The 23460-nt window shown below is 39.0% G+C and overlaps 2 protein-coding genes and 1 long non-coding RNA gene across 24 annotated transcripts; 2 read left to right on the forward strand and 1 right to left on the reverse strand.

The window, feature by feature from the left end:
• The first annotated feature begins 618 nt into the window (after positions 1–618).
• LOC114258309 (calcium-transporting ATPase 1, endoplasmic reticulum-type) lies at positions 619–9882 on the forward strand. Of its 22 annotated transcripts, none has more exons than XR_014332100.1 (8): positions 619–773; positions 860–1088; positions 5859–5930; positions 6061–6133; positions 6219–6346; positions 7580–7712; positions 9057–9258; positions 9410–9882. XR_014332100.1 is itself a non-coding variant. In XM_082873523.1 (8 exons), the coding sequence occupies exons 3-6, from the start codon at positions 5863–5865 to the stop codon at positions 7601–7603; spliced, it is 252 nt and encodes an 83-aa protein (XP_082729649.1). In that variant the 5' UTR covers positions 620–773; positions 860–1088; positions 5859–5862; the 3' UTR covers positions 7604–7712; positions 9057–9258; positions 9410–9882. The 22 variants fall into 22 exon arrangements, 17 of the variants coding, with proteins under 17 accessions (XP_082729649.1, XP_082729650.1, XP_082729639.1 ...); XR_014332101.1 differs by having other exon boundaries at positions 620–773; positions 6225–6346; XR_014332102.1 differs by having other exon boundaries at positions 620–773; positions 6225–6346; positions 7584–7712.
• Positions 9883–10473: 591 nt separating this feature from the next.
• On the forward strand, positions 10474–11410 carry LOC114304311 (uncharacterized). The gene is made up of 2 exons (XR_003644014.2): positions 10474–10658; positions 10918–11410. It is a non-coding gene; the product is annotated as an uncharacterized LOC114304311 (long non-coding RNA).
• Positions 11411–15178: 3768 nt separating this feature from the next.
• Positions 15179–18424, reverse strand: LOC145793240 (uncharacterized). The gene is made up of 3 exons (XM_082876010.1): positions 18232–18424; positions 16121–16803; positions 15179–15559 (listed from the first exon to the last, which is right to left on the reverse strand). Exons 1-3 carry the CDS (start codon positions 18422–18424, stop codon positions 15179–15181), a joined length of 1257 nt encoding a protein of 418 aa, XP_082732136.1.
• Between the last annotated feature and the right edge of the window lie 5036 nt (positions 18425–23460).

Consider the following 23460-nt stretch of genomic DNA (forward strand, 5'->3'; position numbering starts at 1 on the left):
CGGCGATGTAGCGGGTGCTCCCTTGGCTGGAGGGGCTGCTCAAGAGGTCGAGGCTAGTATTGGAGGGACCCCTCCTGCTGTGCGGGCTGGCGATTGGCTGGTGATTCCAACCACAATCCTTTGCGGCACTACAACAAAATTGACTTTTTATGGCACCACATCAACGGTATACAATAAATGCATGCCGTAGGTTCTCACTTTTACGACTTGCTTTTTTTGCACGTCGTAAATATTTTTCCAACCACGGCGTGTCTATTGCATAGGCCGCGAATGGTAATAATGATGATTTTTTTAAGGCTTGCAATGCACGCTGTAAATAATAAAACTTTCTATGACGTGCATATGGCGTACCATTAATACATCAATTATACACAACACATATATGCCAGTCGTGAAAAGTGAATACTTTTTACAACGCACACAACGCCCGCCGTTAAAAGTGTTTCACTTTTTACAAAGCACATATCGCTCGCTATTAAAAGTATTACCTTTTTACGACGCACAATGCATGGCGTGAATTATATAAAAAAAAAAAAAAAACAAACAAATAAACAACACAAAACAAAAGCGCGAAAATGAAATTTGAGCGCCAATCGCCCAAAAAAATATCTTAGAATTTTTTTTTCCCCACAATAACTATTTTGCTTCCTTTAATTATAATGGAACATCACAAGTTTCAATCTCTCTCTCTGATGATGATAGAGGTTGAATCAATTGCTAGGTTACCAGGATCATCTCATCTCATCTCTTCGGTTGTGTATCCGAAATCAAAGGTATATATCATCGTCTCATGCTTCTCTTCTCTTCTCTTCTTGGTTGTGTATCTGAAATGCCTAATTTATTCTCACTCCCAACCCAGTCCTGCCCTAGTCTCTTTCGCTTCTCTCTCTCTTTCAACGTTCGACGCAAAATCAAACTCTGTTGTTGTCTCGTCGGAGCAACCAATGACCACAATCGGTGGTGAATCCGTGAAAGAGGAGGTTAAGCTTGTCGCAGTGAAGGTTTCGAACCCTTGCCCAGACATGCCTTCGTTGAAGCTCCAAGCCGACGAATGTGACCACAACACCAACCCTATTGTTCTCTGGCAGGTACTGTATTATGTAATTCAAGCCTTTGCCAATTTTCAAATTGCCTTTTTGAGTTTTATTTGTCTCTTACTTCGTGTATATTCATGAATTTGTTGTTTGTTTACTGACAAAATCATCCAAGTTGTGAGTATTTATTTCTTTTATTATAAGGAAAGAAGAAGAAGAAAGAAAGAAAGATACTCTAGGTCATGGATTTGAGATTCATCACTTATTTGTGAGATAGGAAAAGAGATTTGATACCCACAATTTAAAGTCCCACAATTGTACTCACGATGACATAGCAAGTTATGTGTAATAACTCCCTTGTGGGTGAATTGTGGGACTTCAATTGTGATCTCTAGCATTTCTGGATAGTTTGGTGAAATTGGGATTCAGATTGGAGTATGCGCAAAACTGGGATAAACTTTGGCTGTTAATTGACAATACTTTGACCAAACTTGGGTTTGGACTGGATTCAGAATTTAGTTAAATATGACAAGTAAATTGAATATTCGTTCGAGATTTAGTGAAAGAATCTCAAATTTGGATGAATCATAAGAACCTAAGTCGGCGACAAACAGAAGGGCAAATAATGTTTTGGTTTTATTAGTAGAGGTTTCAATAATGTTTCTAAATTTTCCGTTGTTTTGGTCGTATTCTCGCTGACCAGACTACTATATTAGGAAGAAAATATCAAATATATGAAGTTTTCATTATTGGGATGCTTCTGGAAAGATTTGAGATTAGCTATAGTCTCAAGATTTTGATTTTATTGACATTCAATTGTGTAAACGAATTTATAGAATCTAAACCACACATTTATTTTGTAACGCTAAGAAGCACGGACACATGACACAACACGGATATGACACAGACACGCAAACATAGAAATTTAAAAAAAAAAATGCAAGACACAACATGCCAGGGGCACGTGCAAAAAAATATATTTTTATTCATTTACTATATGTCATAATTTTTAATGTTATATATTTATTTTATATCAAATATTTAATCTCATCAAATTCATTAATTTGGGTATGCTATTTCCGTAAAAATTTATTTAAAATAAATAATTAAATAAGACACAAGGTGGACGAATGTCGAACATCGGTATGTGATTTGTACAGAGGTAAACGCGCTTCATAGTTGTAAAGATTGTACTAAAAATTTTATGCCTGTCTGTAATAGTTTCTTGGAGGAGGGTATACGTGTTATTTATAGAATGTAACAAAGTGTTTCATTTCACGTGTAAGAAAAAGTCTGGGAAAGAAAAATTTAAGGTGAACTATATATTTGTCTTTAAAAGAGTGGCCTCCATCTCATAAAAAAAGGTAGCAATAATAATGATAAGTTGTGCTACTTAAAAAATAAATAAATGAATGAGATGTATGAGAGGGTTGCCGAAGTAGAGTAATAGAAGAATGGTACTCAAGATTAGAGACAACAGGTATTTGGTATTGAACAGTGTTACATGGACTCTTCCATGGACCCAATATCCCCATGTCCACCAAATATTATAAAGGTAAGGGTGTGGGATAGGTATCTAACGCCTACACTCAAATTAAATACTTGGATGCTGTATTTTCTTATGATGTTTAAAGAAGTAGAAACTTACTTTTGATGGTAAAGAAAAATTCTAACCGCTAACATGGGGGGAGGGGCTTGTTAATTGTGAAACTAAAATGACTGAAATAAAATTTTGAGAAATATAAGAATGCCCTCATTAACATAGTGCCAATGCCACATACAATTCCATCTTCACAATCCAACCCCTTCTCTCTAAACCTCTTTTTGTGCCATTGTCACCACCCTTATAAAACCCTCTACAAGAGTAGGTCCACCACCCAGTGGTTACATCCTACGTTACACGGACTCGAGTGCGGACATTGGGTGTGGATATGTATCTAGGGGTCTGACACTTCAAAACTAAAAATTGGGGATACGTAGATATGAATCCAAATGAGGATACGGGTACGGGAATACGTTAAATATTTAATTTTTAAAATATATTTATTATATAAAAATAAGTTAAATAGTTATTTTTTAAATATATTTATTATTTTTATCTTATGTATTACTTTTATTGATAATTTTTTTATATAATTGAATTGATATGTATTATAAATAACAAAAATATAATAACTAAGGAATAACAATTTATGTTAAAATAAATTATATTATATTATATATTATTTAATAACAAAAATAACAAATTGAAATATATATTATTTATATATTATTATATAAATTATATAGAAATAACAAAAATATAATAACTAATTGACATATATATATTTGTATTATTTATGATAAATTATATTATATGTATATTATTTATGATATAATTTATAGTATATATTATTTATATGATTGGCATTGATTAAAACGGAGAGAGGAGAGAATAAAGTCAAGAGAGAAGAATACAGAGAGAAGAAAACAGAGGGAAGGAGAGACGAAGTTGATCGAACCAGAGAGAAGAGAGAGATGAAGATGATCGAGAGCGAGAGAAGAGACAGACGAAGAGAACGATTGAGAGTGAGAGTGAGAGTGAGAGAGAAAAGAAGACAGTTCGAGAGAAGAAGATCGCATCCCTAATCGCAGGATCGAAGCCCTAATCGCAGTTTTCGTAGCCCTAATCACAGGTATGCCATCTTTCTTCCATATGCTATATTCACTTCTTCCATGCCGTATCCCGTTCGGATTCCGTACCCGTACCCGTGTCGTGTCGTATCGACATGGGTACTTTACCAAAACTGACGAGTCCATGTAACGTAGGTTACATCCACCAAGCATCACTACCTCGTGATCTACCACCATCGAATAACCCTTTCCCCCACAAAAGGAAAGGTGTCGGTATGGAGTCATGTCAGTTGTGGACCATCTCGTGAGCTCCCCCACCATCCTACAACCCCTTCCCTGCCACCCTTGTGAACAACCACCAGTGAACAAACCTTATATCACCAGCTCACGAATGCTACCCAGATGAAGATCTTGATGATAAAAGCAAGCATAGAAGTTTCTAGAATTAGGCCTTCCAAGTAAAAAATCTAAACCAAAATCTCCTAATTTGCAGCAACAAGGTGATGCATTTTCTATACAATTGGAAGTCAATATGAGCATCCATGTTAACCCCCATTGCTGTGTGTTTATATTTACATGTATATAGTGTATATATTGATAAGAGTATAGCTCAAGACCACAGTGCAGCAAGTGCAACCAGTGCAGATGAGTGCAGCAACACAGCAACAGCACCACAGCAAGTGCAGTAGCACCACAACAGTAACAGAGGATAATTTCTCTGTTCAATTGATTCAGTTAGAATAATATTTATATGTATAGAGTGTATGAGTGTTGGTAAGTAGTTGGTTAGATTAGTTAGATTTTCTGTATAAATACTGATGTAGTATCTCTTTATCAAATAAGATTGAAGATTTCACATTTCTTATCATAGTATCAGAGCATCTACACTCCAACGAGTTATGATCCTACTCTTTCTTTTCTTCTTGCTTCCATTTCATTGTTGAGTTCCAGTTCTTCAAGCTGCTACAATGGCGACTGGATCCTCTCTTCCTCCTAGCCTCACACTTCTAATCTCCAATCTCAGTTCTTTTGTTACTGTCAAATTAGATTCCACAAATTATATTGTTTGGAAAACACAACTACAGAACATACTTCGAGCAACAAATCTGCTCTGCTATGTTGGTGGTACTCTGGATTCTCCACCTGCAACAGTCAAAGATTCTGAGGGAACAGATGTAATCAACTCCGAATTTCTGAGTTGGACACAGATTGATTCACACCTATTAAGTTGCATTACAGCAACCCTAACTTCCTCAGTATTCACTTCAGTGTTGCATTACAAAAGCTGTCATGAAGTTTGGATCTATCTTGATAAACGCTTCACATCACTTTCCAGGTCTCACATCCATCAACTCAAGAATTGACTAAATGGTGTCAAGAAGAAATCTGAATCCATTGAGGATTATCTTCTTCAGATCAAGAATTTTGCTGATCAACTGGCACTTGCTTCCTCTCCAGTTGAGAATTTTGATGAATCTTTTTTTTCCTTTTACTTCTTCTTCCCCTACTTCTTCTACACCTAGTCTTTCTCAGTTATTTCCTTTTTCTGGTCCTCTTTGCCTTCCCAGTCCTCTTTTCCTCTATCTTCAATCTCTGTTCCAGTGGTTTCTTTCCTTCAGCCATCAGTTGTTCTGCCTGCTGCTTCCACAGAGCCAGCAGGACAGACTGCATCAGTGCAGCAAGCAAGACAGACTGCACGACAGACTGCATCAGTGCAGTAAGCAAGACAGACTGCACCAGTTCAGGCTGCCCCAGTTCAGCCTTTCCTATCTCAACCTATCCCTATTTCTTCTCTTACTGTTGACCTTCCTTTATCCACACATCACTCTCCTTCCAATATCCATCCCATGATCACTCGGTCAAAGGCTTCTTCAGCAGGATGTTCACAGAAGCAATATCTTCTTTTGTTTCTGTCCCCTGGCATGCCCATTATGTTCAAATTTGTGGTGGTGTTTATGTGAGGTTGCTTTTGTTTTTGTTTTTGTTTTTGTTTTTGTTTTGGTTTTTTATTTTTTATTTTTGTTTTTGATCTTTGCAATATCGTTTCTGCTTCATTGGAAGATATTCAATCTATTTTTATTTGCAGTTGGACCTCATTTATTTAATTTCTATCAATGCTCAGAAATTGTTTTGCATTTCTTTTCCAATGCTTGTAATAAAAAACAGAATAACTGTATTCTTATCTTTACTAATATTTGTTGCTTCCTCCAGATACATGCATGATGAGCTAATTCATTGCAAGGTATCCATTGTTGAACCAAGAGAGTAACAAGAGTTGCTAAGGTCATATTCGAATCATTGATATGATTAGCATATACCCCACACTGAAGCTTCAATCCTTTGAAGTTGCTGCAAAGCAATAAATATTGAGCTGAAGCAATTTTCTCATCATGAGTGTTTATGTTTTTTTCAGGTTATGGTTAAGAAAATGGGACTTCCTGATGGATTGGATTTTGGTACATCTAAAGGTTATGGTGATGTTCTACGTAAGTTACAATTATAACTTATGTTTTTGTTGTTTACTAAACATGTTTACGTGGCTGCTAATGTGTTCCATTTAATTTTATGTAGTTGAAGGTTGTTGTCAGACGTGGAGTAAGATTGAAAGACGGATTGCCACTCTTGAGTTTGACCATGATAGGAAATCGATGGGAGTTATAGTGAGTTCCAGCTCAGGAAGAAAGTCATTGCTTGTAAAGGTGCATACACCACCTTTTCCCTCCCTCACTCTTCTTTCATTCAACCACGTGGAGTTTTATAGTTTTTAATTCGATATATTGTCACACAGGAGAAACTGATTTTCTGATAAGAATTGCAAAACTATAAAATGTGGTTCCACCATTTTAATCTTTGTTTCAATTTTTTTCGTCTCTTTGCTAGTATTTTTTGCTACTTCAATTTGCGTGCGAGATAGATTGTGAACAAATTTACTTGGAACTTTAATGGGGAAGAGTATGATGAATGGGTGCTCAATGAACAAACAGAAAAAGGGTTGATGGAACTTTAATTCCATAAGTTAAATTAAAGATTATATTTTTGTTTTTGTTTTGTTGTTGTTGGGTTAGTAATCTGATTTTTTGAAAATTTATTTACTATTCTAAAATCATAGGAAATGGTTACAAAAGGCTTCACTATGTACTAGGTGCATGTGCTCTATGTGTTGACTTGAAATCTAAACAAATCTTAAGAATTTACTTGGGGCTTTGTAGGCAATAGTTAAACCAAATATTAGAATTCAACATTTCAATTTATTTCTCCACTTTAAACTTCAAATATTTAAAATCTAAATTCTTTTTGAATTTTTCTCAGAATATAATTCTTTTTGGTTTTTCTTTGGGATCTTTGTATGTTTACTTAGAATGGAGATCCAAAGGCAACACAAACTTTTTCTAAAAAATTGAAAGAGTTAACCCAATCAAATACATTTTTAAGTATGCAAAAGGAATGATGCAACTCATAGTAACTTTTTTTTTTAATATTTTTTTTAATGTGATGAGATCAATTATTTATGTGATGAGATCAACTCTTAGTTAGATGATATATAATTGATTTTTATGTGATGAGGTCAATTATTTATTTATTTTGAAATTGTGACTCATTAGGCTCATTCTTATATTGTCATTGTGTTGGTTTTGAGAAAAATGGATTTTGATTTTACTCTATTTGATAATCTTTCAATTTGCTTATGATTGTGTATGCTAAGAAAGTGGGAACCAAACTTAAAAAATCGGGTACTAATTGATTAGGAATGCTTCATGATATGTTATGACAACGCTCTTGATTTCCTTTTTAATAAATGAAGGACTGATTTTTGAAACCACGATGATTTAATTATGAATCAAATAAATGTAATACTTGCGAAATATTTCAAGAATAAGAGCTGTAAATTTGATTGTAAGAAGAGTTGGTCATTGTCTTTTATTTGGCAATAGACAGGTATACAGGGAGGTGTTTGAATCCCTTGCTGATTTCTGTGCAAGGAGGGTGGTGTAGGAAGGGATAAAGTCTTAAGACTCTATCATTGTGCTCTATCCCTCGCTTGCTCTCCCTTAACTTCTATGCCATGTGAGTTATACATTTTCTCATGTTCTCTTTTGCATCCCCAATGGCTATGTATATGTCTTGTTTTCCTTTGAAAATAATCTAGAATAGAAATTGTATCCCTTAGCCTTTTTGTAACTTTGTTGATAGTTGTGAAGTATCTATGATATAATTGTGCTTTGAAGCAAGCTTTTCAGTTGGCTAATGTTTCAATTCTTTTGGTTAAACTCACCATTTTTCTCCTACATTATTTATTTATTCAAAGCTAATCTTCTTTTCAAAGAACCATGGTCCTTGATCCATCCAAATTTCTACTTAACCAATGCCATAGGTTTTAAGCCATCGGGATTATGATAGTGTTGCAGCAGATGTCTGATCATGTGGAGTCATCCTGTATGTTTTGATGGCTGGATATCTTCCATTTGATAACATAAACCTTCTAACTTTGTACAAAAAGGTTACTTGTTCTTATTCTTTTACATGCAATTTTGCTTCTCTCTAGTTGAATTAATTTCAGTGTGTGAACACATTGCTCAACTGATCATAGAAAAAAAAAAAAAAATTGTATTTGACAGATTGAGATAAGTCCAGTTATCTCCATCCTAAACGAAACCCGCCTTAGCTTCCATAACTATTGCTTAATCTTTTGTTGTTCTTTAACTTGTTCTTGATCGTTAAGAAATTAGAACATGGTCAAAGCAATTCTTTTCAACTTAGAAAGTAAAGTTCTGGATAAGTTATTCTTTTCAATTGGAGGAAGAGACATGTAAACTTATATGTTAGGTATTATAGAGCTTAGAATGCATTGTTTGGTTGCTGAGAATCTGGGAAAAATATGAGGAAAATAGGGAATTACTAGTCTTTAGGTGGGTTGGAATTTGTTGGATCCTAAATGAAGTATATTTGCTCCTATATTGTTAGTTTAAATAGATTTATCTCATCTCATGCTTATGTTTCTTGTATAATTGTATTGTTTACTTCAATAGGTCAGATCACCATATTTCTATATGCTAATAATTCAATAGTTGCACATCCTGGGTTCTTCACAATCTATTGAATATGGCTTCTGCTAAATGCTAATAGCGAGAACTTAAACTATTTTCTCCTTTTCATCTTCCCTGGAGAGCAGATAGAATGGTTTTATTGGTTTGTATTGCAATCTAGATATTTGCTTGTCTGGTGTTTGACTAGACTGTGCATTATTGTTTTGTGCCTTTAGGTACAACAGTAGCACTTTAAAATAAAGATTGAGATATTTGCTTGTTTTGTGCCTAAAATCTTTCAGGTTTCTATTTTTATGGCTATGAAAATCGTGGCAGAGAAGTGTTTATATTGGATATTTATTTCTTGGTGGTGATGTGAGTTTAGGGTGCATTGTGAAGAAAGTGGTGAAGAAATCTCAGAGATGGAATCGGTGTATGCACTGAAGTGCCACATATCACATGAAGTGAACCATTTACATGAGGGGCTTAAGCATGTAAGTGCTATTGATGAACTGATGTAAGGCTTCTCCTTCTTTGGGCCATAGTGCGATTTACATTAAAGATTCACGTATCACTGGCTTGCCAAGGTAAAAACTGGCTTTAAACTTTTCTTGATTGTTGTCTTGAAACATGAAGCATTAGGTCTCAAATAGTACTTGATTTGTTTATTATTTTATTATTTTATTATTTTATTATTTTATATTTTATATTTTTGTTCCCCCCTCCCCAAATAAACAGGTACTTGACCATTCAGTTTGTGCGGTTTCTGGAAAAGGGAATCAAATCAGAAGGCCAAGATTTTGTGGGTAACTTCAGTTTTCAACATGCTCATATTTTTTAAGGAGAATGCATCCCTGCACTGTACCCCTGTTTACTGTGGCATGGTTAGGTCTTATCTGGTGAAGTTGGTGGTCAAGCTCCCAAGAGAACAAAAACCTTGATACTAAGAGAAGTCCTTGGTAAAAGCTTAAATGGTTGGATAATGGGTGGTCTATCAATCTAAGTTCATGCAACTTGGGCCTGTGACCACCTCTCAGGTGCTTCATTGTAAAATAAATGTACTGTATTCTTTGAATTTGGCCAGGAAAACTTTAAAAATATTTTGATCATACTTTTGTATGCCCTTTTAATAATATTTTTTTTGGACGGTTTTGAAGTTGAGGATAATTTTTAATGTTTAGAAATATAGTTTTTGGATGGTTTGGAATGCACAGATATTTTTTGGATGTTTGAAATTTATGTATAGTTTTTTTGATATTTGAAATAATATTTTGGTGGTTGATTGATGTTTTGTAATGTTTGTAATATTTGTTAGATTGTACAAAACTAATTAAATAGAATTTGCTGATTTTTTTTTTTTTTAAAAAAAAAAAATTGTACATTCTACGGTAGGCATAATAAGTTGTTTTACATATTTTACGACGTGCAATCAGCATCGTTATTTGTCTTACCAATTAATGGCGTGCAAAAGTAGTCATAGAAAAAATAATAACGACGCACAAAATCTGTAGTTAAATAGTTTTTAATGGCGTATTATAGCATGTCGTAGAAAAAATAATAACGATACACAAAATCTGTTGTTAAATAGTTTTTAATGGCGTACAAAGCATGCCGTTGAAAATGAATGACTTTCCATGACTGGTCATAATATGACGCGCGTTGCACGTCGTAAAAGGGTTTTTACGGCATGCATTGTGCGCTGTAAAAACCCTTTTTTGTTGTAATGCGGGCGGTTGAGCGAGACGACCTATTAGTTCCCGATAGAGCCCCTGGAGGTAGGGCAAGTGTATGTCAGAGCCTCAGGCGCACCTCAAGTATGGACCACACTTGACAATTTGCATTCCACTCTTTTCCTTTTCAGATACTGATTATTCAACTTCACTTGCAGGCACCCACAGAGTATACGGAGGGCTTTCTTCAGCTGGTTGCCTCCCTAGTTCACATGGTGCAAAGAAAGGAGATGCTGCTCGCTTTGCACGGTATCTAGGTATACTTCCATTCCCCTCATGCATTGCATTGCTTCCCACACTGTACTGATATGCCATATTTCCACTGATACACGATACTCATACTGCGCGACACTCACCGTGATACAATGCATACTGACTTACATTTTGATACTACTTCACACTGCACTGACACACTGCACCCATGTTACATCTATCTTCTGTACCATACTCACACTGCATACTACATTCTGTAACAATACATACACTGTATCTGATATGTTGATGCTTGTTTTTCAGGTTTCACCTGCGCCGAGGGCACTAGCAGCAGCAGCGACACCTCCTCCAGCGGCAGAGAGGAGAGGTAGACAGGCTCCAGCACGCGGCCGAGACGAGCATCGAGGCCGAGGTAGACGCAGAGGTGCTCAGAGTCGGAGTGGCTTAGAGTCGATTTTGAGTAAGGATGATACTAAAACTAGTGATTCCGAGGAGGCAGTGAGTCAACGCTCTGAGTTTGAGAGCGGGGATGATGATGCTGGCTCGGGATCAGTAGGAATGGCAACGGGGCGAGGCGGGGCGGGGCGGGGCCGGGGATCACCCTCCCTGTCCCCGATCCCCGATGGTCAAATTTTCCCCGACCCCGGCCTCGATCCTCGATGGGGAACGTATCACAGCCCCCATCCCCGTCCCCTAACGGGGATCAGGTTTCCCTGACCCCGAACATTCCCCGGCTTAAAAAAAAAAAAAAAAAAAAAAATACAACCATTCATCATCATCAACTAAACAGATTCAAACAACACAGATTTATAATCATCATCATCCATTAAACAGATTCAAACAAGACAGATCTAGAATCATCATCATCCACTAAACAGATTCAAGCAACACTAATCTAGAAAATGAGATCGGCAATGGAGAGACTTGAGATCGACGATGGAGAAAATGAGATCTGAGGTTTTTGTCCTAAGTCGATGTCGTTATCTGTAGATCGAAGTCTAGACCAGCGGTGGTGGTGGTGTCGACGACTGGTGTGCGATCAGCGGCTGAAGAGGAGAGATGAGAGAGCAAACGAGGTGTGAGAGAGAGAGAGTGGTGATGGTGTTGCCGTGTCGGTGACTGAGAGTGAGAGAGAGACGAGTCGGTGACTGTGTCGCCGTGTCGGTGAGAGTGAGAGAGAGAAGAATGAGAGAGTGAGAGAGACAAGAGAGTTGAGAGAGTTAGAGAGAGAATGAGAGTTGAGAGAGTGAGTCAGTGAAAGAGTTGAGAGAGTCAAAGAATGAGCGAGGTATATATATATATATAATACAACTAAACACACAGGCAGGGATTTCTTGGGGAAATTTTGGGGCCGGGCCGGGCCGGGGCTAGGGCCAGGGCCGGAGAATCTATCACCGTCCCTGGCCCAAAAATCATCGGGGATGTATTTTTCAATACCAGCCCCGGCCCTATAGGGAATAATTTTTGAAAAAACCCTATTTATCGGGACGGGGCGGTCCGGGTCCCCGTCGGGTCGGGTTCATATTGCCATCCCTAGGGATCAGAGAGTAAGGAGGACGCTGAGGCTGGTTTTGATTTAGAGAGCAGAAATGATGATACTGGCTCTGGCTTGGAGTCCGATTCTGATAGCGGCACCGATGGAGATAGTGCCCCTGAGTCCCCTCCAAGAAATATGACGAAGAGGGCCTCTTGAGCTTGATACGATTGGCACAGATTTTTATACTTTTTACTTAGTTTTTATTTTTTATTTTATTTTGGTAGCTTAGCACATATATAGCTTCAGATAGGCTTACTTTCGCTTTTGAAAACTTGTACTCTCTTTTGTAAAAAACTATGATCAAAGTAAAACCTCGTAGTTTTATGAAAAGAGTTATTGTTTTTGCATCATGAGCATCACATTTGCATAGAATGAAAATGAAATTGGATTTGAAACTGAGAATGCTTGTATTGGAATGATATTCTTAATTGGATAATGAACCGACCAACGACTAATATACAAAATACAACTCGATAAATGGAAAATAAAGTAAAAACAACTTAAACATGACTATGTACACCTGCTAAAAACAAAAGACTCAAAACAAGACCTAAAACACAAAGACCAAGACAAAACCAAAACGCCAAATTGCCAGGCCACAAAAGTGGACTGCCGACCACAAAAAGTCGGCGGCCGGCCACTTGTGGTGATCCACCAGTTAGCTGATAGCTGGCCTCCACTCACAGTCTTATCTTCTACAAAAGGTCCTCCTTCTCCATTTCTTCACTAGAACCTCATTTCAACTACTATTTCCCTTGAAAATGAAGATCTTCCTTGCCGAGAAGCTCATGGATTGGATAGCCACTTTAGACGGCACGAAAAAGGTAAATTTTTGAGGTTTTGGCATAAATACGCTTTTTCCGTTGAGATGTACTCCACTTTGTTTTCCATTCCTCCACGTCGCGGCCTAACATTGGGACCTAATTCCGCATGTATTTTGCTTTGGAGCACAGGAAATGTGTCCGACTCTTGAAGAGTTTCAAGCATTGCTAGAATCCTAACGTGACGAGGAAATCATGCCTCAGCCCCGTTTTGACCATGCCCTGGCTTTGGGATGGATATGTGGGCTTACTTTGCACGAAGATCAATCTTTGGCTCATGACGGAGAGCTAGATGTACCTAGCTTGATTCATCGGTTTTCTGATGTTGGAGAAAGAGGTGACCTTCTTCAGCAAGGCTTTCGGCAACATACCGTTTGTTTATGTGTACTCACGCATTTCCTTCTTGCTCCTAGTTACAACGAAGCCAACATTAAGCTAATCTAAGTAGCCCATTGCTTGAAAGAGGGTAAGAGTTGCATTGCTTTAGCACTGGCTGAGACCCTGATGGGTTTAGATGCTTTTCATTGGCAAAAGACCACAGGGTTTGCGGGGAGTCCACTATGTGATTCTCACATCACTCGGCACTTACGCTCTATTTTCTCTCAAAACCTTTTTCTTTCCTGTTCTTTCCATGTACATATCTATATTCTTTAATCTCTCTTATTTTTCGTCCCTTCCCAGGTATGGCTCATGGATAAGCTAAAAGTGGTGGACCCTTGCCCCGAGTATTCAACCCGTGCTTACTTCTTCCGCCAGCGACTAGTGGACTTTCCCATAGAGAGATGGTGGTGCAATTGGATGTGCGGTCGATCCGCAGCTAACATAGCCAGGCATTGCCCCTAGCTTAACCTGACAGAGATGAGCTGTAGTATGACCCGACAACCGGGTATACAGTTGATTGGCCTCACGCACTACGTGTTCTACTTCCTTTTTTGGTTCAGATGCCATTTTGGACATGATCAGACCCGACCAGACCAGAAGAGGAGGTAGAATACCCCATTTCATTTCCTATTCATGGTTCACACCTGACTCGATACCTCACTGCTTGGAGGACGAGAGAGCTTCAGGTCCCTGTCCCTAGCTTCAGTTATGCCCTTTCTGGCGAGTGCTTGACTTGGCTCGAGGACGAGGCACAAGTTGGGCCAACTTTTGCTGCAGAGGCTTCCGCCAGCACGAGCAGAGGACATAGGAACACCTGACTCACCTATGCCCCTAGTTTATTGCTTTTACATTTCTTTTCAAGTTTTACGATGTAAAAGCAACTTTGATTGCAATCAGAGAGTTGGAGAATATACTTTGTGTTGAAATCAATGGAATTAAAGTTGTGAGCACTAAATTTTTTTCTTTTGGTCCCAAACTGGTCTAGGTTGTAAAAGGTAAAATTTTAAGCAAAATCCACTTATTAAAACCTTTCAAAACCATTTTCTCGTGTGATCACTGCCTGACACGTATGGAATCAACCCTCAGGATGCACAGCCTCGAATCAAGAGATCGCAACTGCCCATAACTGCGTTCGACAACACTGCTCTATCTTGAAACTGGCCTTTCTGCCAGAATGAAGATCACATAACCGAGCTAACTAATAATAGAGAAAGATGGCCTGATCAAAATGAACGTATAGGATAGTTGAGTCAAAGATGATTACGGCCGAACTTCAGGATGAAGTTGCCTACGTACCCAAAAATGGGAATCAGGCCTTATGCAGTTCGGTTTTGGTTCGCTCGAGTATTAACTCTATCTTTTTATGCTCTAACTTTTGCCAAAGGCACCCTTCCGGGTTTTCGACTTTGCAAACTCAGTTTTTTTTTTAATTTTTAATTTCTAAATTTTCATGCTCTAACTTTTGCCTAGGTCGCCCTTCCGGGTTTTCGGCCTAGCGAGCCTCTCAAAGGTAATATTTCTTCAACTTGTCCATATTGATCGGCTGTGAAAACTCCAAACCATCTAGGTCCATGAGAATAATTGCCCCTCCTGACTAGATAGATTTGATGATAGAAGGACCAGTCCAATTGGATCTAAACTTGCCTCTAAGGTCATGGATAAGAGCTCGGTTGTCCTTGAGCACCATGTCGCTTTCTTTGAGATTCCTGGACTTGACCTTCTTGTTAAAAGCCCTAGCAATTCTGCACTGGTAGCCCTGAACATGATACAATGCCTTTAGCATTCTCTTATCAAACAACATCAACTCCTCAAACATGCGCTGTTGCTAATTCGCCTCTGCTATCTGACACTCAGCCATAACTCGTAGTGACGGTACTTCAATCTCTATTGGCAGAATGACTTCCATCCCATAGACGAGAGAATATGGGGTTGCCCTTGTGGATGTTCGAATTGATGTCCGGTAGCCCCAAAGTGCAAACGATAGTTTATCCGACCAATCCCTGTAAGTTTCCATCATCTTCCGCAAGATATTCTTGATATTTTTGTTCGCGGCCTCAATAGCTCTGTTGGTCTGTGGTCTGTATATTGACGACTTGTGGAAAGCCACATTATATTTCTCAAGTAGATCCAGCACCTCTTTCTTGAAATGTGAGCCATTATCGGAGATGATCTCGTTTGGAACCCCATATCGGCAGATGATGTTGTTCTTGATAAACTTAGCCACATGCGATGCCTTCAGCACAACATAGGACTGAGCTTTTACTCACTTCGTGAAGTAGTTGATTGCTACCAAGATGAACTCATGCCCGTTTGACCCCTTTGGTGTGACTCTACTAATAACGTCGATTCCCCAAAATGAAAAAGGCCATGGTGAAGTCATATTGTAGAGCTTAGACGGCGGTAGGTTCATGCGATTAGCATGGATCTGACATTTGTGGCATTGCCGTACAAAACCAATGCAATCCTCCTTCGTGGTTGACCAGTAATAACCTTGTCTGAGAATCTTCCGCGCTAGCATCACACCGTTCATGTGTGCTTCACACTCCCCTTCGTGGATAGCCTCCATGAGGTGCTTCGATTCCTCCTCTTCAACACACAACTTGTGCATTCCCAGATGGCCTCTTTTGTACAATTTATCCCCGCAGATGATATATTGGACGGCCAGACACGGTATGCCCCGTTTGTCTTTGGCATTTGCCCCTGGTTGATATGTCTCTTTTTCTAGAAAATTCCAAATATCATAATACCAGGGGTTTTTGTCTTGCACTTCATCTATAGCAGTGATGGTCTCATAAGTCGGCATGTATTTTTGTTCAATGATGATTGGACGCATCTTCACTCCCAACGGGATGTCTACCATAGAAGATAGAGTTGCCAGGGCATCAACGAACCGGTTGTTCTCTCTAAGAAGATACATAAATGTTAGTTTTTCAAACCTCGGAATCAGCATATCTAGGGTCTGATGATAAACCTTCATTTTCTCTTCTTTGATCTTCCAGCCGTTGTTTGCTTGGGAAACAACCAAGTTCGATTCTCCGATAACGTCCAACCTTATTGCCCCTAGTTCTAGGGTAGCTTCTAAACTAGCAATGCATGCTTCGTATTCTGCTTCGTTGTTGGACACTTTGAATCCGAGTTTGAAGGCTAAGAGTATAAGGGAATCATCGGGTGCTATCAGCAACACACTTATCCTATAACCGTATTGATTGGACAGTCTATCAAAGTACATCGTCCAAGTTTCCCCTTCCACTTGCAAAATGTCTTCATCTGGGAATAAGTATTCCACCGCCTCATCTCCTTCTACTGGATGATCTGTCAAGAATTCCGCTACAGCTCTCCTCTTAACAGACTCGCCCGTAACAAATTTGAGATCAAATTCGGAGAGAAGATGTAGCCAACGAGCTAGACTACCTGTAAGTGCTAGTTTCTCAAAAAGATATTTGACGAGATCTAATCGCGAAACTAGGATTATAGAGTGAGCTAACAAGTAGTGCCTCAACTTCCTGGTAGCCCATACTAAGGCTAAGCAAGTTTTCTCCAAGGGAGTGTAGTTGGTCTCATAGTCTAGCATCTTCTTGCTTAAGTAATAGATGGCTTTCTCCACTTTACCCTCATATTCCTGGGCGAGCATGCACCCCATAGTTGAGCCCGTTATTGAAAAATATAGAATTAGAGGTTTCTCCAGTTCTGGTGGTGACAACACGGACGGATTTTGGAGGTACTGCTTGACCTGTTCGAAAGCAAACTGACAGCGATCGTCCCATGGAAACTTCTTTCCTTTCTTTAGGAGACCAAATAGTGGTTCACAAGTCAAGGTTAATTTGGAAATAAACCACCTTATAAATTACACTTTACCCAGAAAGCTGCGCACCTCCTTTTCAGTCCTTGGTGGTGGCATTTCTAAGATGGCCTTAGTTTTGAAAGGATCTACTTCAATTCCCCTCTGAGTGATCAGAAAGCCCAGCATTTTCCTTGCCGTTACGCTGAAGGTGCATTTCTGCGGATTTAACCTCAATCTATATTCCCTGATCCTTTAAAAGAAATTTTCCAGGGTGGTGTAGTGGCCTTCTCGCTCTTTGGACTTGGCAATCATGTCGTCCACGTACACCTTAACCTCTTTGTGGATCATATCATGCAGAATGGTGGTCGCAGCCCTCTGATAGGTAGCCCTAACATTTTTTAACTCAAACGGCATGACTCGGTAGTAGTATGTACCCTATGGCGTGGTGAATGCAATCTTTTCTCTGTCTTTCGGTGCCATTAGAATATGATTGTACCTAGAAAACCCATCCACAAATGAAAGTAAAGCATGGCCTACGGTGAAATCTACTAGCTCATCTATGTGTGGCAGTGGAAAGTCGTCCTTCAAACTTGCTCTTTTTAGGTCCTGAAAGTCGACACAAACCAGAATTCTGCCATCCTTCTTTGGCACTGGGACGATATTGGCTAACCAGGTCGGATACTCGGACACTAACAAGAATCCTGCATCAATCTGCTTGGTGACCTCTTTCTTGATTTTCAGTGCCCAATCCGAATGAACTCTGCGCAAGTTCTACTTTACTAGGCGAGTCTCAGGGTCAAGAGGGATTTGGTGCTGTACTATCTCAGGGTCGATTCTAGGCATGTCTTCGTAGGACCATACGAAAACATCTTTGAAATTTTTTAACAAAGCGATTAAACACTCGCGTTCCTTCGAAGACAACGTGGACCCAATCTGGACCAAGTGTGGATCCTTTTCAGTGCCCACATTAATGGCAATGATTTCATCAAAACAGGGCTTAGCAAACCTCTCCTCCCCTCAATTAATCAAGTTTTTCAAAGCCAAAGGAATTTCTTCCTCTTTGTTTTCGTTAAAATTCTAAAAATCTTGGTCAATACAATAAACCAATGGCACAGAGAAGTACACAGAATCTACAGTGTTTTCATTCAAAAGGTTTAGATCTTCGGTTACAGACTCCCCAGTCTCCCCCAGAAATACTAGATTTAGACTCCCCAGACTGACTTGAATCTGATTCTGACTCCTTAGATTGACTTGAATTTGATTCCGACTCCGTAGACTCAGTGGAATCATATTCTGGTTTAGCACTGTAGACATCCCATTTTTGAATGCCCTTACGACTTGGACTCTATTGCTTGCACACCCAATGATGAGTCTATATGCTTGTCAAGTGCTCGAAGTCCTTAGCGGAATGCCACAGCTTTGAGTTTTTCAAACCATGCACCCCTGTTGCCTCATTTTTGAACCAAACCCTGTGCTTTTCAAGCCTGCAATCCTTGGTGGCCTGCCGGCCACCTTTTTGGGCTGTTGGCCATCCCTCTTGGTTGCCAGCCACTGATGTGGCCTGCCGGCCACCAATGATGGCCGGCCGACCACTAGTGTCTTTTGTAGATATTTTGTGCCAACTGTTCCAGCTGTTTGCACAGATGCATGCATCTGCTCCCACGTGTAGGGCTGGATATTTATGAGGGAGATTCATGTTTTCTATATATAGAGGGCCTCCCTATCATGTTTTAAGGTTAGAAAAATTTTGGAGCAAAATTTTTCCTCTCTCTCTACAATTCTCTCTCTCTTGTGCAAATTTCTACACTTTTGTTTACATATCCTTCACCTTTGCCTATACATCCTTAACCAAATCTCTCCATATTTGAGCCGAGATGTCTTTGAGGATAGTTGAAGCTCTTGAGGGTGTGTTTGCTTGGTTTTGTTGCTTGGGCCTTTGCCTCTTTACTTGCTTTAACTACTCTTTTTCTTGCAATTTTCCAAGTGTTTTTGGGCTGTAAAAAACTCTTATTTTTTGGTTGAAACTTGGGTTTTAAGGCCATTGAAGGTTGGGGTGGTTCATCCTTCTTTGTACCTTGTTTTGAAGGCCTTTTCCCTTGTGTTTCCCATCCTTTTACTATCTTTTTTTGAGCTTTTAAACATTGATTTTTTGAGTTATTTCAGCGGCCAAAATTAAGTTTTGAAGCCCAAAATTGGAGGAGTTAGCCTTCCCTCCTTGTGTCTTGCTTACTAGTCTAGCTTGTGCTATGTTTTAGCTTATTAATCTGGGTTTGGTTATGGTGTGCAACTTACACCTTACACCTTATACCTTACACTTACACTTACACCTTTTGTAAAAAATTAAACCTTACACTTACACCTTTTTTGAGGTTGCACACCATGTGCAACCCACTTACACCTTACACCTTACACTTACACCTTACACTTACACCTTATACTTATACTTACACCTTACACTTACACTTTTTGTATAAGTGGCACATGGTGTGCACTTGCACACTTAAGAAAACTCCTATTAATCTAGCATTTTTTGTCTTAATTTCAGCATGTTTTAGGACTGTTTTTAGACTATTTTAGCTTTGTTTTTGGTTGATAGTTGCATTTGAGATTTGTTTTGTATGCTTATAGTATAATTGTCCTCATAAGTTTGGTGTTCTAGGCCTTAGACACCATCTTATTTGAGTTGATTGCATTTATTTATGGCTTTTCATACTTGTAATCACTCTTAATCATCTCTGCAACCTCCCTCCTTTCTTGGCTTTTGTTTTGCTTTGAAAGTGGTTTCAAAGAAACGTGAGATTGAGATGTCATGCTTAATGGTTTAATCCCTTAGGGGGTTCATTACCAACGGTATGATGTCTTTTTCGTGCCCAAGACAACACTTGGTTTGAGCCCTCTTTCCAGTAGAGGACTTAACTTTACCCTTTGGACTCAATGAACTAAATGATGGTTGGTAGTTAAAATGAAGTAAATAAAGTGGAACTAAAATAGTGCAAGATAAGAATTTGGTTTTGTGTTCAACCGAACGTTAATTGAACACATAGAAGCTTGAGGCATTTCATACTAGTGATGAAATGATTCAAGTTTCCAAAGTCACCACTTCTCTTGATCAATTTATGAGAGGGAGGAGGTTAGAGCCTTATTTTGTTGCATTTATTGAAATTGCACACTTTGATTCACAAGCCATCATGCAATGAAATTGCTTGAGTTCGTGGTTTGTGGACCAAGTTTACTACTCCTTTGATTTGTTCGTGATAAGGAGGGGTGAATTGTGAAAACAAATCCTTGAAAATACCCTGTGCATGCTCTGTTTGTTCTCTTTTGTAGGAAGTTGAACCCTACAGTGGTGGCCGGCAGGCCCTTACTCCTGGCCGGCCGGCCACCAATGCAAAATTCAGCAGTGTGTTTTTTGAGCAGGGCAGAGCTATTTTGGAGGTGGACAAAGGTGTAAGTGTGCTACTGTGCAACAGAGACCTTCTAGAAGCAAAACAGTGGCCTTTTCAGGTGGAAACCGAGCACGTGCATGAGCATTCCTCGCATACCGAGCATATTTAAGTTTAAATATTTAGTTTAGATATTTTTTGTAATTAATTAGTTGTAACTAGTTAATTTTGTAAAGTGTTGTAATAATTAGTTAGTTAACTAGTTGTCTGATTTCGTCTTGTAATTATTTTAGTTAACTACAATAGTTAATTCATTTGTTGTAATAGTTATTTAAGTAGTTTAGCTAATTTAATTTGTTTTGTAATAATTAGTTAGCATAGCTAGTTAGTTAGTTAGTTTATTCGGACTCTCCTTTGTGAGAGCGAAATGTTGTAATAATGTGTATGTCTTCTAACCCCACGTCTTTATCCCTTTTATTTACTATTTTATGATTGTTAGTTTAGGGACATCATGTTTTGTTTAGTATACTTCATGTTTGCATCCATTTGTATTGCATACACCGAGGCTCGGTTTATCATTCTAACTTGCATTGTTAGTTTAAAAATTCTTTGAATACGTGCTTAAACCGCATGCTATCAAATTGATTCATATGCCATGTTAAGTAGCCGAGCCTATTTAGATTTCATATTGTATGTGTTGCATTAGTCATTTTGCACAGTTAGAAATCATGCATTTTTCTAACTTATTCCTTTTTTGGATTGGAGTACTAGGTAAGCCTTTACTTGATTTAGCATATCACATGTGTGTGATTTTTGCCATGTTTAGCATGCTTGCTATGAGGCTAATTGCTTAAGTGATATAATTGTTTGAATGCCTATGGATGAAAGCTAATTGCTTGAATTGAAATAATTTGAGTAATGTTTTTATGCGATCACTTTTTCAAGTGATACATATTCAAACCAAGTTTCAAAACAAACATGAATCAAGTGTTCCAATTCTTGCAAATCAATCTATACTTGTGTGTGTGCGCATCACATAGTAATGCTAGCCTAATAAACTAGAACAAGAACATATAATGTACATAAGATTCATATCATGATTAGTAGAGGCCGATCTTTGATCGGGCGAGCGGGGGTGCTCAATTCATGACCTTCCCCTCTCGTACCTAAGTTTCCGAGCTGAGACAATCTTGGTGATGACGGACACGTGGCCTTTGGCATGAGTCGTGGGTTTCCTAAATTTCTCCAAAATAAAATATTTAGGTGGTGACTCTGCATCTGGAAAAGCAGTCTACTTTTGGAATTTTTTGATTCAAAATTGATTTTCCAAAAAGATTTGCCGGATTGGGACTCTTTGCTGATTATCTATTTCACATTGCACTTGTGAGATCAGATTCAGAACTGCAGGAGTCCGATACTGTAGGGCTTATTTCGACTTCTGAAAGGGGGCATGAAAAATCCGAGCTACAGTTTCTGGTGACTTTGCTGGGGAAATTAGAGAACTTGACTTGAAATTTGTGATGTGAAATTTTATCTACATACATATGTTTCTTAGCATTGCATTTGCATTGGTGCACCTAAGTCACAGTGTTTGCCATCTACTATTCCTGGACGGTTTGCCAGAGGCTTACCTGAAAAGCTTGCCAAAAGGCTGATCGGTCACGGGCTCTGCCATGATGGGAACACAACCCTTGGATTTGGACTATCGCTGTACCGTTTGATCCTCCTTTCACTTCTCGAAGTTAGGTGTGAGAGGTTTTACCGAGGTACCCTTCTGACCAATTGGCCTAGTTGCATATCGAAAAGCCGTAGAGACTGTTCCAAACTAGGACAGGATGCTTACTTGAATGTAGGATTGTGTGAAACTGCTTTGTTTGAATAATGAATCCTAGTTCCTGAAGAAACTAAGACAGGGTAACCCTACTCCCTCATAGGGGTGTTTTGGCTCTCGCTTAATTGGTATGTGCTTTACAGTGAAACTGTACAAGAATGTTCGTATCAGTTGCAAGTTTGGTATCCATTTTGAGGGGTAGAATTCAGTGTTGAGTGCAGTCTTACAGTTTTGATTACATCTGTGTTGGTAACATCAATAGCTGGGGTCCTGTGCAGTTTCTGATTACTATTTTCTTTTTACTTTGTTTCTTTTTGCTAGGTAGTATAACACCATAGCTTCGAAAAGTTCAGATATCTCCTAAGTGCTCTGGACCTGAGCCAGGAGGCTTTGCAAAGCCGGAGATCTTGTTAGGGGACAGTCCGTGTTTACTTTGCTTCCATTGGTTACTAGATGGAGGAGAGTCAGGCAGAGTTCATCGGTCCAGTTTCTACAATAGTCACCCCTCACTTCACCTGCATCTAGTCAGGCTCAGGGATAGTCTTCTACATCTAGTCCAGTACAAGATCACTCGCCTATTCTGATGGCACATTATCCTCCAGTCAGTATAGAGGACTTGATTCATTATCTCCAACAAACAATTGAAACCTTACAGCAAGATGCTGCTCATCAGGCCGAGGTCATAGCTCGTCAGGCTGAGGTAATTAACAGGTTGCAACAACAACAACCACAGCCGACAGCGGCTTCTGCATCTCATGCACCTCTTACGGGTATCGCAGTGCCCAAAGCCACTGCCCATACTGCTAATGCTCAAGAGAATCAGGGTAATCCAGCAGAGCCGATTCCACCACAAGCCTCTAAAGCACCTGTGTATCAAACTGAGGCTCCATTTGAATTTGAGGTTGACCCAACTGTGCTTAAGGTCAACAAGCTAGAGAAGTTATTCAAGCGAGCACAAGGTGTTAACTCCATCCCCGACATAGAAGATGGGTATACCGACTCTGCAATGACATTGCCAGATCGGTTCAAAATGCCACACATCGATCGATTCGATGGCTTTGGAGACCCCATGGATCATCTTCAGTTGTTTTCAGACATCCTACGGTGGATGG

The sequence above is a fragment of the Camellia sinensis genome, chromosome 6 (genome assembly GCF_055761805.1).
Source record: "Camellia sinensis isolate YWXY chromosome 6, ASM5576180v1, whole genome shotgun sequence".
Classification (NCBI taxonomy): Eukaryota; Viridiplantae; Streptophyta; class Magnoliopsida; order Ericales; family Theaceae; genus Camellia; species Camellia sinensis.